The sequence below is a fragment of the Salvelinus sp. IW2-2015 genome, linkage group LG18 (genome assembly GCF_002910315.2).
Source record: "Salvelinus sp. IW2-2015 linkage group LG18, ASM291031v2, whole genome shotgun sequence".
Taxonomy (NCBI): Eukaryota; Metazoa; Chordata; class Actinopteri; order Salmoniformes; family Salmonidae; genus Salvelinus; species Salvelinus sp. IW2-2015.
The window spans coordinates 57,784,230-57,802,267 of NC_036858.1; the positions used below are offsets into that span (position 1 = coordinate 57,784,230).

At 40.3% G+C, this 18,038-nt stretch overlaps 1 protein-coding gene across 1 annotated transcript in view; it reads right to left on the reverse strand.

Annotated features, from left to right (window-relative positions):
• The window catches only part of rnf213b (ring finger protein 213b), an 84,160-nt gene that overhangs the window by 15,014 nt on the left and 51,108 nt on the right, over nucleotides 1-18,038 (reverse strand). Inside the window, exons 42-45 of the mRNA XM_024008203.2 lie at nucleotides 9,794-9,905; nucleotides 9,282-9,492; nucleotides 8,817-9,022; nucleotides 8,414-8,536 (exon numbers count right to left, since the gene is read on the reverse strand). Coding sequence (XP_023863971.1) covers nucleotides 8,414-8,536; nucleotides 8,817-9,022; nucleotides 9,282-9,492; nucleotides 9,794-9,905 — 652 coding nt within the window. The remainder of the gene's footprint in view (nucleotides 1-8,413; nucleotides 8,537-8,816; nucleotides 9,023-9,281; nucleotides 9,493-9,793; nucleotides 9,906-18,038) is intronic.

Here is an 18,038-nt window from a genome sequence, read left to right on the forward strand (position 1 = left end):
GATCTTAGGTTTCATTACACTACAGTCGGGAGGAACTACTGAAATGTACGATTAACGTCAACTCACCATCGTTCCTACCAGGAATGACTTTCCCGAAACGGATCCAGTGTTTTGCCTTCCACCCAATACAATGGATCTGATCCAGCCGGCGACCCTACGCGACGCCGTAAAAGGGCAAACGTAGCGGTCTCCTGGTCAGGCTCGGAGACGGGCACATCGCGCTCCACTCCCTAGCATACTACTCGCCAATGTCCAGTCTCTTGACAATAAGGTGTGATGAAATCCGAGCACGGGTACATTCCAGAGAGACATCAGGATTGCAACGTGCTCTGCTTCACGGAAACATGGCTAACTCAAGAGACGCTAACGGAGTCGGTGCAGCCAGCTGGTTTCTTCACGCATCGCGCCGACAGAAACAACATCTTTCTGGTAAGAAAGGGCGGGGGGTATGCCTTATGATTAACGAGACGTGTGTTCATCATAACAAACACAACAGGAACTCAAGTCATTCTTGTTCACCTGATCTAAACTCCTCACAATCAAATGTCGACGCATTATCCCAAGGGAATTCTCTTCGATCATATATCACAGCCGTATATATTCCCCCCCAAGCAGACACATCGATGGCCCTGAACGAACTTTATCTGACTCTTTGTAACTGGAAACACACACCCTGAGGCTGCATTCATCGTAGCTGGGGATTTTAACAAGGCTAATCTAAAAACAAAACTCCCTAAATTCTATCAGCATACGATTGTTCTACACAGGCTGGTAAAACCCTGGATCATTGTTATACTAACTTCCGCGACGCATATAAGGCCCTCCCCGCCTCCTTTCGAAAAGCTGACCACGACTCCATTTTGTTGATTCCAGCCTACAAACAGAAACTAAAACAACAAGCTCCCGCGCTCAGGTCTGTTCAACGCTGTCCGACCAATCTGACTTCCACGCTTCAAGACTGCTTCGATCACGCGGATTGGAATATGTTCCGCATTGCGCAACAACAACATTGAAGAATATGCTGATTCGGAGACGAGTTTATTAGGAAGTGATATGACGATGTCGTACCACAGCAACGATTAAAACATTCCCAAACCAGAAACCGTGGATTGACGGCAGCATTCGCGTGAAACTGAAAGCCAAACCACTGCTTTTAACCAGGGCAAGGTGACGGAAACATGACCGAATTACAAACAGTGTAGCTATTCTCTCCGCAAAAGCATGTCAAACAGGCTAAGTCCCAGTACAGAGACAAAATAGAGTCGCAATTCACCGATCAGACACAAGAGTAGTGGCAGGTCTACAGTCTATCACGGATTACTACAATCTACGCAGAGATAGCCTGCAAATTCGTCATACTTTCAGGTCTTGCCCAAACAGTTCAACTTCTAATTTTAAAATTAATCTCTCCAAAATAAGTCTCTCACTGTTGCCGCCTGCTACCGACCCCCCTCAGCTCCCAGCTGTGCCCTGGACACCATCTTGAATTGATCGCTCCCATCTAGCTTCAGGTTTGTTCTGTTAGGTGACCTAAACTGGGATATGCTTAACACCCCGCAGTCCTACAATCCAAGCTTTGTGCCCTCAAACTCACACAAATCATCAAAACCCACCAAGTACAACCCTAATCCGTAAACATGGGCACCCTAATAGACATTATCCTGACCAACCTGCCCTCCAAATACACCTCTCGTGTCTTCAATCAAGATCTCAGCGATCACTGCCTCATTGCCTGTATCGCCACGGGTTCCCGGTCAAACGACCACCCCCTCACTGTCAAAACGCTCCACTAAAAACACTTCTGCGAGCAGGCTTTTAATCGACCTGGCCCGGGTACCCTGGAAGGATATTGACCTCATCCCGTCAGTTGAGGATGCCTGGTCATTCTTTAAAAGTCACTTCCTCACCATATTAGACAAGCATGCTCCGTTCAAAAGCCAGAACCAAGAACAGAATATGCCCTTGGTTCATCCTAGACCTGACTGCCTAGCTTCTCGACCAGCACAAAAACATCCTGTGGCGAACTGCTCAATCAGTATCGAAGAGCCCCCGCGATATGCAACTTTCAGGAAGTCAGGAACCAATACACGCAGTCAGTCAGGAAAGCAAAGGCCAGCTTTTACAAGCAGAAATTTGCATCCTGTAGCTCTAACTCCAAAAATCTGGATACTGTAAAGGTCCATGGAAAAAGAGACACCCTCTCCCAGCTGCCACTGCACTGAGGCTAGGTAACACGGTCACCACTGATTAAGTCCGTGATAATCTTAAAACTTCAACAAAACATTTCCTCAGGTTAATGCGGCCAATGGCCTTTCCTGGCCTGGCAATGACCCCAAGTATACTTCCAAAATTGTGGCAAAATGGCTTAAGGACAACAAAGTCAAGGTATTGGAGTGGCCATCACAAAGCCCTGACCTCAAGCCTATAGAACATTTGTGGGCAGAACTGAAAAAGCGTGTGCGAGCAAGGAGGCCTACAAACCTGACACAGTTACACCAGCTCTGTCAGGAGGAATGGGCCAAAATTCACCCAACTTATTGTGGGAAGCTTGTGGAAAGCTAGTCGAAACGTTTGACCTAAGTTAAACAATTTAAAGGCAATAATACCAAAGCTGAAGTAAATTATTCTCTACTATTATTCTGACATTTCATATTCTGAAAATAAAGTGGTGATACTAACTGACCTAAGACAGAGAATCTTTACTCAGATTAAATGTCAGGAATTGTAAAAAACTGAGTTTAAATATATTTGGCTAAGGTGTACATAAACTTCCAACTTCAACTGTATATCCATATACATACATACATAATGTACATACCCATACATATACATATGCATACACACATATATACTACATACATACATACATACATACATACATACATACATACATACATACATACATACATACATACATACATACATACATACATACATACATTTATAAGCCCTGTCTTTCAGAGATATTTCATAAAAATCCAAATAACTTCACAGATCTTCATTGTAAAGGGTTTAAACACTGTTTCCCATTCTTGTTCAATGAACCATAAACAATTAATGTACACTTTTCTTTAACCATTTATGGTCTTTAATGCAGGGCCGACAGACAAGTTACTTACTTTTTCCCCCTTCTACTTGCCTCTTCCATTTTTGTGGTCATGCTGCAATTAGTTGGTTGTAATTTTGGGTAGAGAAGACATTTCCATATGTCTGTGTTAGCTGCATGTGTGACATAACTCAACGAGTCATATTTATGATGTCATTTACAAAAATAAAATAATTTTTTTTAATAAATAATTTTATTTAAATTTTCTCAAAAAAATACGTTTTTTTATTTTTTTTAATTGTAATTTTTTTTTATTATCAATAAGTGTATTTGAGTTTAACCACAATATTAACACCTTAAAGGTTTCAATTGCATCAAGAAGCCCCTCTGTAATTTGGCCTTCATATGAGTCTTTCTGTACAGATGTTAATTTGACATTATTAATAGGAAAAAATTCCATACAAATAGCTCCGGTTAGTGGGGATGAAATGAAAACATATTCTTAAAGTATTTTACTTCCTAATTCAAAATATAATTTGGTGAATCAGATTTATAATTATTATTATTATTTATTATTATTGTATTATTTGTTCTATCTTTTCAGGTGGATTAAACGGAAATTGCAACCAACTTTCTAAGGCTTGTTTAAAAAAGACGATATTTTGGAGATGATTTCGTTTTCAAACAACCGAAAGTGAGCAGTTGTAATCTGAATAAAGGGAAAAAGGCCATACTTGAACATGGAGTGAGACATTCCTACCAATTCACTAGAGAACCATTTTGGATTTAAACATAACTTTGTATGACTGATGCCTTTAGTGAGAGGTCTAATGCTTTCATATTTAATCATTTCTGCCCTCCGATTCATATTCTTTATTTAAATAGGCCCTTTTAATTTTGCCCTGAATATTTTTTGTTCATATAATTTTAAAAAACAGGTCACTTGGTGTAGGCAAAACCATAAGCAAATATGGAAACTGTGATATGACTAAAGAGTTAATCAGGGTGATTTTTCCACAAATAGCCAGGTATTTTCCTTTCCATGGTAGCAAGATCTTATCTATTGTTGCTAACTTTCTATAAACATGTATTGGAGTGAGATCATTTCTTTCTTTCGGGATTTGTATACTGAGTATGTCCACATCCCCGTCAGACCATTTTATTGGTAAACTACATGGTAATGTAAAAGTTACAAAATTTTGTGATCCAATACGCAATATCATATCATAATATGGATTTAATCCAGAGAGGTTAGCAAAAGTATCTAGATCATCTATGAGGCTGTGGAGGGATTCTAATTGTGGTTTTAAAAGAAAACATGAATCATCAGCGTACAATGACACCTTTGTTTTTAAGCCACGGATTTCTAATCCCTTAATATTATTGTTGGATCTAATTTTAACAGCTAACATTTCGATTGCAATAATAAATAGATATGCCAATAGTGGACAACCTTGTTTTACTCCTCTTGATAGTTTAAGACTTTCTGAGATATAGCCATTATTTACTATTTTACACCTAGGGTTACTATACATAACTTTAACCCATTTTATAAGAGATTCTCCAAAATTGAAATATTCTAGGCATTTATATATAAACTCCAGTTGTACTTTATCAAAAGCTTTTTCAAAATCAGCTATGAAAACCAAGCCTGGTATCCCCGATATTTCATAGTATTCTATTGTTTCCAGTACTTGTCTTATATTATCTCTAACGCATTGTCCATGTAAAAAACCTGTCTGATTAGGATTAATAATATCTGACAATACCTTTTTAATTTTATGCACCACGCATTTAGCTAGAATTTTTGCGTCACAACACTGAAGTGTAAGAGACCTCCAATTTTTTAAATGGACTGGATCTTTATATATACCACTTGGATCCTGTTTCAATAATAATGAAATCAGACCTTGTTGCGTGTCTGATAATCTATCATTTATATAGGTGGTTAAAACATGCTAATAATGGTCCTCTGAGTATATAAAAAAAAGGTTGGTATACTTCCACTGGTATGCCATCCTGCCCTGGAGTTTTCCCAGCCTTAAAGGCTTCAATTGCATCAAGAAGTTCCTCCTCTGTAATTTGGCCTTCATATGAGTCTTTCTGTACAGATGTTAATTTGACATTATTAATAGGAAAAAATTCCATACAATTAGCTCCGGTTAGTGGGGATGAAATGAAAACATATTCTTAAAGTACTTTACTTCCTAATTAAAAATATAATTTGGTGAATCATGCGTGACTCCATCATTTGTGACAAGTTCCGATAAAAAACAATTGGTAGCATTTCTATGTTGAAGATTGAAAAATAATTTGGTGTATTTTCCCCCATATTCCATCCAGTTCGCTTAATTTTTAAAATACACTGCTCAAAAAATAAAGGGAACACTTAAACAACACAATGTAACTCCAAGTCAATCACACTTCTGTGAAATCAAACTGTCCACTTAGGAAGCAACACTGATTGACAATAAATTTCACATGCTGTTGTGCAAATGGAATACACAAAAGGTGGAAATTATAGGCAATTAGCAAGACACCCCCAATAAAGAGTGCGTTCTGCAGGTGGTGACCACAGACCACTTCTCAGTTCCTATGCTTCCTGGCTGATGTTTTGGTCACTTTTGAATGCTGGCGGTGCTTTCACTCTAGTGGTAGCATGAGACGGAGTCTATAACCCACACAAGTGGCTCAGGTAGTGCAGCTCATCCAGGAAACCCACACAAGTGGCTCAGGTAGTGCAGCTCATCCAGGATGGCACATCAATGCGAGCTGTGGCAAGAAGGTTTGCTGTGTCTTGTCAGCGTAGTGTCCAGAGCATGGAGGCGCTACCAGGAGACAGGCCAGTACATCAGGAGACGTGGGAGGCGTAGGAGGGCACAACCCAGCAGCAGGACCGCTACCTCTGCCTTTGTGCAAGGAGGAGCAGGTGGAGCACTGCCAGAGCCCTGAAAAATGACCTCCAGCAGGCCACAAATGTGCATGTGTCTGCTCAAACGGTCAGAAACAGACTCCATGAGGGTGGTATGAGGGCCGACGTCCACAGGTGGGGGTTGTGCTTACAGCCCAACACCGTGCAGGACGTTTGGCATTTGCCCGAGAACACCAAGATTGGCAAATTCGCCACTGGCGCCCTGTGCTCTTCACAGATGAAAGCAGGTTCACACTGAGCACATGTGACAGACGTGACAGAGTCTGGAGACGCTGGAGAACATTCTGCTGCCTGCAACATCCTCCAGCATGACCGGTTTGGCGGTGGGTCAGTCTGGTGTGGGGTGGCATTTCTTTGGGGCCGCACAGCCCTCCATGTGCTCGCCAGAGGTAGCCTGACTGCTATTAGGTACCGAGTGAGATCCTCAGACCCCTTGTGAGCCTGTGCTTGTGCCCTGGGTTCCTCCAATGCAAGACAATGCTAGACCTCATGTGGCTGGGTGTGTCAGCAGTTCCTGCAAGAGGAAGGCATTGATTCTATGGACTTGCCCGCCCGTTCCCCAGACCTGAATCCAATTGAGCACATCGGGACATCATGTCTCGCTCCATCCACCAACGCCACGTTGCACCACAGACTGTCCAGGAGTTGGCGGATGCTTTTAGTCCAGGTCTGGGAGGGAGATCCCTCAGGAGACCATCCGCCACCTCATCAGGAGCATGCCCAGGCGTTGTAGGGAGGTCATACAGGCACGTGGAGGCCACACACACTACTGAGCCTCATTTTTACTTGTTTTAAGGACATTAGATCAAAGTTGGATCAGCCTGTAGTGTGGTTTTCCACTTTAATTTTGAATGTGACTCCAAATCCAGACCTCCATGGGTTGATAAATTTGATTTACATTGATAATTTTTGTGTGATTTTGTTGTCAGCACATTCAACTATGTAAAGAAAAGTATTTAATAAGAATATTTCATTCATTCAGATCTAGGATGTGTTATTTTAGTGTTCCCTTATTTTTTTTGAGCAGTGTATATTACACTGGAACTTTCGTGAATAAGTTACTCCATTTCTTTTAGTTTTTCCTCTAACTTATTCTGTGCCTCTATGGTACAGTTTTTTATTGCTATCTAACTGTTCTGTTAGTCCTTCAATTTCCTTTGTTAATATGGACTCTTTTGATCTAAATTGCCTCTAAAGGAACATTTAAAAGTGTCTCATACAATAAGGGGATCTGCTGTACCTATGTTATGTCGGAAAAAGTAAGTTATAAATTATTCTGTTGTAGTTATAAACAAGTTATCATCCAGTAGGCTTTGATTAAATTTTCAATATCCTCACCCACGTGGAAATTCTGTAAGAAAAATATATATGCCAATTATGTGATGATCCGACCACATTCTGTCCCCTATCAACACTTTTTAAACTTTTGGTGCCAGAGAGAATGACATAAGTAATCAAGACGACTTGCTTGATTAAGCCTCCGCCATGTATATCTCACTAGGTCAGGGTATTCATATATCCACTAATTCCAATATATCCATGACATTCATGATTTCCTTAAGTGCCTGAGGGTGATAGTTTGTAGTGTGATTTCCTTTATGGTCAATAGAGGTATTTAAAACCGTATTAAAATCCCCCATCAAAATAATAAGAGTCTAGTGTTGCTTGTAGAGTTGATAAATTCATATATATATTTTCAAAGAAGCGTCATTATTTGGACCGTATAGGTTAATAAGCCATATCTGTTTATTGTCCAATAACATATTTAAAATAATCCATCTACCTTGATGATCTGTTTGGACAATTTGCACATTTGGATCAAAATGACTCTTAATTAATATCATCACCCCTTTTGAATTTCTTTGCCCATGGGAGAAATATATTTCGCCCCCCCAGTCCTTTTTCCACAAAACTTCATCTAAAATTGTTGACTGAGTTTCCTGTAAACAATAGATATTATATTCCTTCTCTTTTAGCCAGGTAAATACTGATAATCTTTTCTTATTATCTGCTAAGCCATTACAATTATAACTGGCTTATTTCACCACTTACCATAATGAGACACAAGTTTCAATTCTATTTATAAAAATATATGTTTGTAAACGTAACATTAAAATGTAAAAAAAGATTAATTAAAAAGATTCTCTCTAATGGATCTAGTCTGTATGTCAAGTAAGGCTTCTCTCAGAACGATGTTCTCCTTTTTAAGTTCATTAACTTTGGTTCCAATCTTATTGACTGTCCCCCTTAGCATGTTTGTGTCTTTCTCCAATGTCACAGCTTTGACATTACAAAGAACCTTTTAGTCGTTTAGCAGACGCTTTTATCAAAAAGACGTACAATCTAAAGAGGGTAACACCGTTAGAACACTATTTTTAGAACACTGTGATTAACTACATCTCTATGTTCCAGGGATGTGTGGTAAGGACGCTGACCTGCAGCGTTGTCCGGAGGGGGTCAGTATGAGCGTCTAGCAGGGCCTGAGTCACCCCGTCCCTCAGGGCCTGGTACGACGGACCACAGCACAGGAACCGGTCCACCTCTGCTGGAAACAGCCTCTGAGAAACACAACATGTGAAAGTAGGATGTGTAAAGGGCCTATAAAGTGTGTACAGCATTTGGCCAACAAGTATTTATTATTAATTTAATTTGATAGGATGATCATCATCGACCTCGCATCTTGCAGGTACCTCATTATTGTTATGTTGTTTGCTCGCTGATGTCTGTCACCATGGTTAATGCAAGAGGAGATCATAATTGGCTTCCTCAACTAGATGGAATAGCAAATAATTCCACTGTAAGTAACTAGAAATAATATAATATCCAGTCTGGTAGTACCTGGAGTCGGAGGAACTCTGGAGGGAAGGCCCATCTCCAGGATGAGGATCTGTGCATCAGGGCCAGGACACAGTCTATCCCTGCCTGTCTATTGACCGCTCTCAGCAGGAACACTCTGAACCAGTCGTTACCTCCGTACTCACACACTGCCTTCACCTGAGACAGGTACTGAGCCTCCACATCATCACCTGCCCCACCAGCAGTATCTGGAAATGTACTTCATATTTAATAACAGAATTTCAACTATGTAAGAGAGGGTGCATAACAACATGCATGCAAAAAATCTATAAAAATATGTATACTTTAAAAAAAAAAGAGACAAAATACAATGAAGTGACCTCATAGAATATTCACAATGCTTCCAGTTGAACAAATGGTACTACAGTCTAGGCTATGTTAATGATGATTAAAGGCTCAATCTACAATTTAAGTGACAATAAATCCCCAGTCTGCTATATAACTCACCCTGGGCCACAGCCTTCTGTAGAAGGCGGGCAGCGGTGCCCAGGCAGAGCCTCAGACGAGCCATGCTCAGCAGGAACTCAGCTGGGTCCTCCAGTCTTCCAGGGGTCTGCTTCCTGGCTAGCCTACCCAGGAACAGTGTGTCCTCCTGCAGTTTCCTCTGCTGCTCTCTCCCCTCCTCCATCACTAAACTTCCGGAACACTGCAAGGAATCCTGACACACAAGAAACAGTCAATCAGTCAACCGATCAATCAAACCCCCCCCCCCCCCAAAAAAATAAAACAATCAAATAACACTCTTGCTTTTCTTGAACTAACCCTCACACTTTACAGTGTTAGTTTAATCAGCTGTTGTAGAATATGACACAAATCACAGATAAAACTGATTTTTGACTGCACTGGGCATTTAAGATGAATGCACTAACTGTAAGTCGCTCTCGATAAGACCATCTCCTAAATGACTTCAATATAAATGTCATTAATGTGTAAAGTAATAGTGTAGAAGTCTGTGTAACCTGGAAGCAGTTGACAAAGAGCAGGTAGAGCTCAGTGTGATCCTCCCTCTCCAAGATGTTCTTCTCTAGGCTCTGTAAGTAGTTCTGGATGTGACCTTTCACCTGCTCAAAACTGAGACAAATACAATGTGAGGAAATGGCTCCTTTCCTAAAGACATTCTGGTTTTATTATATTTTCTCAAAGTATTTATTAGGTATGCTTGCTGAAAGCCAAGCCCGACTTTAGAAATGATTCATACTTATTATAAGTTGCCTTCCACTGCCAACAGTAGTGCCAAAACCATAAAAGCTACCAACTGCTGCTTGTATAAAGCTTTGTGATACCATTTTCACTTTTTGAACTGTAACGGTTTTAAATGTGCATAAAAGCTCCATATGCTTGAATGGGAAGTGTTTGGATTCGCCACTGCTTTTGAATCGTTAAAGCTACAAACACCAAACCAACTCAACGTAGATTGCTCGTCAAAAGAATGTTGATGCTGTTGGTACTTTTTGAAATGTAACTGTTTAAATATGGATAAAAGTTCCAGAGACTTCAAAGGCAACATTTTGATTCGCCACTGCTCTTGAAGTGTTTCCACTTTTTTCCAACGTTGAAATGTGCAGACTGACTCAACTTAGGTTGCTTCAACATAGCTTTTTGCTACCATTCATATTTCATAAACTATAAAGCTTGTTGTATCCCCATTCATTTCAATGGTGGAGTGCAGGCTCTAACATTCCAAACAGAAATCACTGCCACAGCCCTTTCAGAATGTTCAAACTAAAATATTTGAGAGCTAAAAAACACATTATATCGTTTATGATGCTATAGCACTCACTGTAGCCTACGATACTATCCCACTATAATAACTCCACACCTACAAAGCACCTCAAAATACAGTATGTCACTATGACTAATCCATAGCCTATGAAAACCCTATTATTACCAATACTACTACTACCATTACCACTGCCGTGACTACAACTGCTACTACTATTTCACAACCATAAATACTTCAAAACTAGCAAGCACACACATTTACTTCAGGAAATGTCCTGTTCTCATTACTACTGTGATGCATAATTGCCATGGTAATTTGGAATGTTCAGTCAACAAGCATTATGGGCAATGCAGTTATTCTACAGTTTCCCCTTAGGAGTATGCTTTATGACATCACTGTTTCCCATAGATACAAACATTCCCAAAACTAAGGAAAAAAACGACAACAGAAAAAACACACAATGCAATATGTGGCCTATGGACAACACATTTCTTTTGCTAAAAAATAAGACCCCGTCAGAGGTTTGTGGCTTATGGCACCCCGCCTTTACGCATAGCAAATCTTTAATCATTTTATTTTTTTCTCTGTAAGCCAAAAAACAGAACCAGGATCGCCTCCTACAGGAATTTAGCATTTTTCTTCGTTTTCTTTATTTTGATTACCTTCTACATTGTAGAAAAATAGTGAAGACATCAAAACTATGAAATTACACATATGGAATCATGTAGTGAGCAAAAAAGTGTCAAACAAAATATATTTTAGATTCTTCAAAGTAGCCACCCTTTGCATTGATGATAGCTTTGCACACTTTTGGCATTCTCTCAACCAGCTTCACCTGGAATGCTTTTCAAACAGTCTTGAAGGAGATCCCACATATACTGAGCACTTGTTGGCTGCTTTTCCTTCACTCTGCGGTCCAACTCATCCCAAACAATCTCAATTGGGTTGAGGTCAGGTGATTGTGGAGGCCAGGTAATCTGATGCAGCACTCCATTACTCTCCTTTTTGGTCAAATAGCCCTTACACAGCCTGGAGGTGTGTTGGGTCTTGTCCTGTTGAAAAACAAATGATCGTCCCACTAAGCAAAAACCAGATGGGATGGAGTATCGCTACAGAATGATGTGGTAGCCTTGAATTTTAAATAAAATCACTGACAGTGTCACCAGCAAAGCAACGCCACACCATCACACCTCCTCCTCCATGCTTCACGGTGGGAACCACACATGCGGAGATAATCCGTTCACCTACTCTGCATCTCACAGACACAGCGGTTGGAACCAAAAATCTCAAATTTGGACTCAGACCAAAGGACAGATTTCCACTGGTCTAATGTCAATTGCTTGTGTTTCTTGCTCCAAGCAATTCTCTTATTATTATTGGTGTCCTTTTGTGAAGCTGGTTGAGAGAATGCCAAGAGTGTGCAAAGCTGTCAAGGCAAAGGATGGCTACTTTGAAGAATCTTAAATATATTTAGACTTGTTTAACACTTGTTTGGTTACTACATGATTCCATATGTGTTATTTCATAGTTTTGATGTCTTCACTATTATTCTACAATGTAGAAAATAGTAAAAAAAAAAAAAAACATGGAATGAGTAGGTATGTCCAAAGTTGACTTGTACAGTACATACAAACTTAGAAACTACTTAGTAGTGGTTATTATGTGAGCTTTGTATAATAACAAATAAAGTCACACTATGTATGCACCCAACAATTTAATGGGTAAACCTCATAACTAACATTTCGGTAACATAGTGCCTTCTTCAGGGTTGGTTAATATGTGAACCTGATTAAAATATAGTGTTACCCATACTTTATTGATAGGAAAGATAGAAAGAGGAGACAGGAAAGACAAGAGACGACAGTGTGTCATGTAGGCAGTACCCCACGCCGACACAACGTGTGCTCTGGGGGCTGCGCCACTAACCACTAGGCCATAAAGATCTTTGATTTTGCATTGTTATACAGCTTTCAAAGCAAAAGGATATGTAATTTGTTAAATATTAAAAGGGCAATCTGGGAATGGTACAACCATTTTTAGACTTAAATTAAAAGACACTCTCCAGCTATTTTTTTTTTTTTTTTTTTTAGACACAACTGCAAACTTCTAGAGTTGGCCATTAAATAAGTTGGTCTGATGGGTTTACTGGACGTCATCTGACTCCCCCTTTTGCTATATCATGAGGATACCTGGACCACCTACTGAGATGTGACTTTTGTTAAGTAATTCACGTGAAAAATGAAAAGGATACTGGAGTGCGTCTTTAAAGATATATAGCCATTAATTCTAGAACAATACAACTTAAAATTCCTCATGAGCTTAGTGCAACTGTTTTACTTCATCAAAAATATAAGCATGTTTTACTCTATTGTCTGTAAACAAAATCATTGTAAATCAACATCGTAAACCTTACAAAACATTGTTAAAGCCATCAGTCACTCCTTGCACCTAAAGCTCTGTCTATGAATTTGAGTTACATTTCTCCAGCCCTATCCCTCAGCTGTTTACCAAAGCAGGGTGTGCGTTTGTTTGAATCTCTTATTGCCCCTTAAATGAATAGGTAAATATATATTTCAAGTTATCCATCTTCACAAATAAATCAATACAATAGTAAGGCCCATTGAAAACACTCACTCAGGAAGATGTGCCCAGGGAAAAGGGGAGCAGATCTGGGGTAACTCAGACGTAATTGCACATACACTGGATAAAACCTTAGGCATTAGGCTACCTCCTTCCCCACTTTTGTTTTCCCAGGGCACATCAGCCTTTACTATGAAAGAAAAATCTCCCGAACGAATAGTACATGGACTCAGGCTGCCAATAAAACCCCGCCCTTGATTGTAGGAATCAATTATTTAAAATGGTAAGAAACAGAATGAACAAGGCGCTCAGCATATAAAGGGAGCCGAACAAACCCTGCCCATTATCAAAAATGTAATCTGTGTCAGTGGGGTCGACAGTAGGACAGATGTAACTTCTGTCAGCATCTACCCCACTGGAAGTAAACTCCACAAAGCCTGGCTGGTCGGTGCTGATCTGGGAGTTGATCCAGGACTGGTAACTGGACACTCTAGTGTAGACCCCAGGGAGATTAGGCCGAGCGCAGCCATAACCCCAACTAACAACACCAGACTGGACCCAGACGGAGTTCTGTTCAACCACCATTGGACCTCCTGAGTCACCCTGAGAAGATAGAGCAAGGTAAGTCTCTCAAAGTAATTCAAGGATGGCATGCTATAGGAAATGGATTGGAACAGGGCCCAGTTCTACAAAAGTTATCTGATCAGATATCATGCATAGAAACAGAATAAATAGGATGGGTGTATCTTTGACTTGAATGGGGACGCCCGTTCTATTAATTATATATATATATATATATATTTTATTTGAACCCCCTTTTTCTCCCTAATTTCGTGATTATGATCTTGTCTTATCGCTGCAACTCCCCCAATGGGCTCGGGAGAGGCGAAGGTCGAGTCATGCGTTCTCCGAAACATGACCCGCTAAGCCGCACTTCTTAACACCTGCTCGCTTAACCCGGAAACCAGCTGCACCAATGTGTCAGAGGAAACACGTTCAACTGCCGAACGAAGTCAGCCTGCAGGTGCCCGGCCCGCCACAAGGAGTCGCTAAAACGCGATGAGACAAGTAAAGCCCCTCCGGCCAAATCCTCCCCTAACCCGGACGACACTGGGCCAACTGTGAGCCGCCCTATGGGACTCCCGGTCACGGCTAGGAGTCGAACCCCTGGCTGTAGTGCCGCTGTAATACTGATGCAGTGCCTTAGACCGCTGCGCCACTCGGGAGGCCCTATGAATACTATTTCCATGCATTTAATCCTATCTGATTCCCTACATTCAATCAGATAACTTTAGAAAAACTAGGCCAAGGAGAACAAGAAGATAGGTTAGCATGGACTTTACCTGACATGAGTCCTTGCCCCCTTCCAGAACACCAGCACAGAGCATGTTGTCTGTGATTGAGCCGACCCCATTCAGGCAGTCACACTGTGTGTTCCCCACAACTGGAACCTCCACTTCTTGCAGAGTCTGGGGTGGGGGTAGGTGATCTGAAGGAAACAAAAGACTAGTAATGGGAGATCTTTAAATTGTCCATTTCAATCGTAATAATAACAAAAATCAGTGTGCACTTGTGGCCACTGGGGATACTGTTTCACATAAYACATCATCTCATCAACATCTCCTACAATGGATAATTAACGTGTCCTCACCTCCTTCATTGGCATTGCCCCAGCCAGTCACCCAGCTCTCAGTGCCCTGGTGGAAAACACTGTCACTTGCTGCCAGACAGACGGGAAAGATGTAATCAGTGAAGTTAACTGGTGAGGAGAGTTTGAACAGAGCGATGTCGTTGTCATGTGTGCTTCCATCGTAAGCTGGATGTAAAATGATCTCATCCACAGTTGTGGACACTTCGTTGGGGTTACTGCCCTGCTGGTTCTGTCGACCAAGGATAATGCTCCAACCATTTGGGCTTGCGCTTTGTTGGAATAAAAAAAAAAGACACATCAAAGTGACAAAATAAAAGATTAACACAGAATGAATGGATAATTACATTTTGAACAACTTATTTCCGCTGCATTACAATTTTTGTAATTTTTGTATTTTTTTTAAATAAATATTCCTTTGTGCTAGAACCTTCATGTTCCCTGTATCTCACGCTAACTCACCTGGAGAAGCAGTGGGCTGCAGACATCACCCACWCCTTGTTGACGAGGGACCCACCACAAACGTGGCTGGCAGATTCTTGGAGGCTTGCCTGCCAGGGCCAACTTCCTGCAGGGGCATCTTGACCTCCCCACTATTTTGTTGTTGACAGGAGTGATGCCACACACTGACATAAAATAGAGAATATTGGAAATAAATACTCCACATTTTCCATAGGAATTAGAAGAAGAATTTTGATTGGAAACCTATAGTGTGATATCTGCACCTGGATTTCAGCCAAGCTGACTTTAGATGAAAATACAAGGTCAGAAACTCATGTTAAGCAGTTGCAATGGCTGGTGCTTTGCTTGTAGTGAATGGTACCGTTGTAGACTAGGACAGATGAAACCACTATCTAATAACAATTCAATAATTTTATATGCCACCCCCACTCCACGCTGAGCTGAGTGATTAAAGGGAAAGTTTTCCGCAATTTTAGTCTAATCTAAATCGTTTTCTTACCTCAAGAGGTTGTGTGTCTATCTTAATGTGTATACGAGCTTTACGGAAAGTCCTGTGAAGTAAGCCATGCATGGAATGCGAGTATAAAACTATAAAATGGATGAAAACAGTTCTGTTCCAAAATAACTACTTATCAAGTGATATTAACGCAATATAAATTGAAGTGTGTGAGCTATTTTAGGACGTTTTTATTTTTTACCTGTATACCATCAGCTTGTTTGCACTGTGGTGGGAGGTATGGCAATGTCTGAGGTGTGTCCTTAAAAACATCTGCCAAAGTGCCAATTTCAGGCAGCGCAAGTTAGGACATTTAAGACCCACCTAAAACGTCTCTTAACGATAACGCATTTCCCAGGCTACATATATAACATAACATCTCATTAAGATGAGAGATGGTTTCAGTCAGTTACAATTCAGTCAGAGAGGAAGTGGATTCAAATCAGTTATTGGAGGTAATATAAACTCACCAGGGGTTGTTGATGTGGTGGCTGGAGGGATATAAATGGCTGCAGGGAATAGAGAGGTTGAAAACCGAGCACGAGCACTTCCTGTAAAGCCCTGTAGCCTCAAAATATGAGATTGTGTATTTTATTAAAGCGCTTAAAGCCTCACTGTTGTGTCATGCTGCCACCGCCGGGGGGAGGGAATCAAGATCAGCTAAATGAAATGTATATGCAAAATAGTAACACAATCATCATCATACAAAGTGGATAAAGTCCATACTCATCATCAACAGAAGAACCACAAGAACCTTCATTTGATTCCCCATTGTCAGAAGCTCCTTGTCCATTAAAATCTAGGAGCAAACATGAATATCATTATGCCCTTATTCAAAACTGGCTTGATTTTCATCTGACATTTTGGATTCATTGATATTTTACATTTCGTATTCTACAACCAAATGGGTAAGATGAGCTCACCTGTTTCTGTGGATTCACCCGTTCTTTCTTCTATGTAGTCCTGTTGGGTTGGCTATACTGTAGGCAGGTGAGTAAATTGGAATTTGGTCATTGGGGCTGGTCCCATATGACGTTTACTGCAGGTGTGGCAAGTGGACTTACACATTCATTTTAATATTTACTTAGAATAGCTCACCTGTTTCTCTGCATTCTCTCTTTCATCCACATACAGTACCAGTCAAAAATTTGGACACACCTACTCATTCAAGGGTTTTTCTTTATTTTTACTATTTTCCACATTGTAGAATAATAGTGAAGACATCAAAACTAGGAAATAACACATATGGAATCATGTAGTAACCAAAAAAAGTGTTAAACAAATCAAAATATATTTCAGATCTGAGGTTCTTCAAAGTAGCCACCCTTTGCTTTGATGACAGCTTTGCACACTCTTGGCATTCTCGGATTGACTGACCTTCATGTCTTAAAGTAATGATGGACTGTCGTTTCTCTTTTCTTATTTGAGCTGTTCTTGCTATAATATGGTATTTTACCAAATAGGTCTATCTTCTGTATACCCCCCGACCTTGTTATAACACAACTGATTGGCTCAAACGCATTAAGGAAAGAAATTCCACAAATTAACTTTTAACAAGGCACACCTGTTAATTGAAATGCATTCCAGGTGACTACCTCATGAAGCTGGTTGAGAGAATGCCAAGAGTGTGCAAAGCTGTCATCAAGGCAAAGGTTGGCTACTTTGAAGAACCTCAAATATAAAATATATTTTGATTTGTTTAACACTTTTTTGGTTACTACATGATTCCATATGTGTTATTTCCTAGTTTTGATGTCTTCACTATTATTCTACAATGTGGAAAATAGTAAAAATAAATCAAAAACCTGGAATGAGTAGGTGTGTCCAAACTTTTGACTGGTACTGCTATTTTCCAAACCTGGCTCCAGGGTTGGTAATTTACCTGTCTTATATCAGCTCGCTTGCTCTGAGGTGGGAGGGGTGTAAATATTTGAGATGTGTCCTTAAAAACGGACGCCAATGTCAAGCAGAGCTACTGGTGATATTTAAGACTTGCCAAAAGCTGGTATTAGTGGTAACGCAATTGGTTATCTATTTTGCCAGCGTAGGCACACAGTAGCCTAATCAGTAGCCTATAACCAATGTTTTATTAAAATATCACGAGCAGCAAAACAGTCAGACATTCCAATTTTTCTAGACATTTTTTTATTATAATTGTTTTATTTCTTTACATACATCTTCTGTGAAAAGTTTGGACTCATTAGGCTTATGTGCGACGCCAATGCAAAGAAAGATGTCAGTGACTGTAGGAAGTCTGATTAGGAACATCAAGGTATTACAATAGACTGCTTGCAT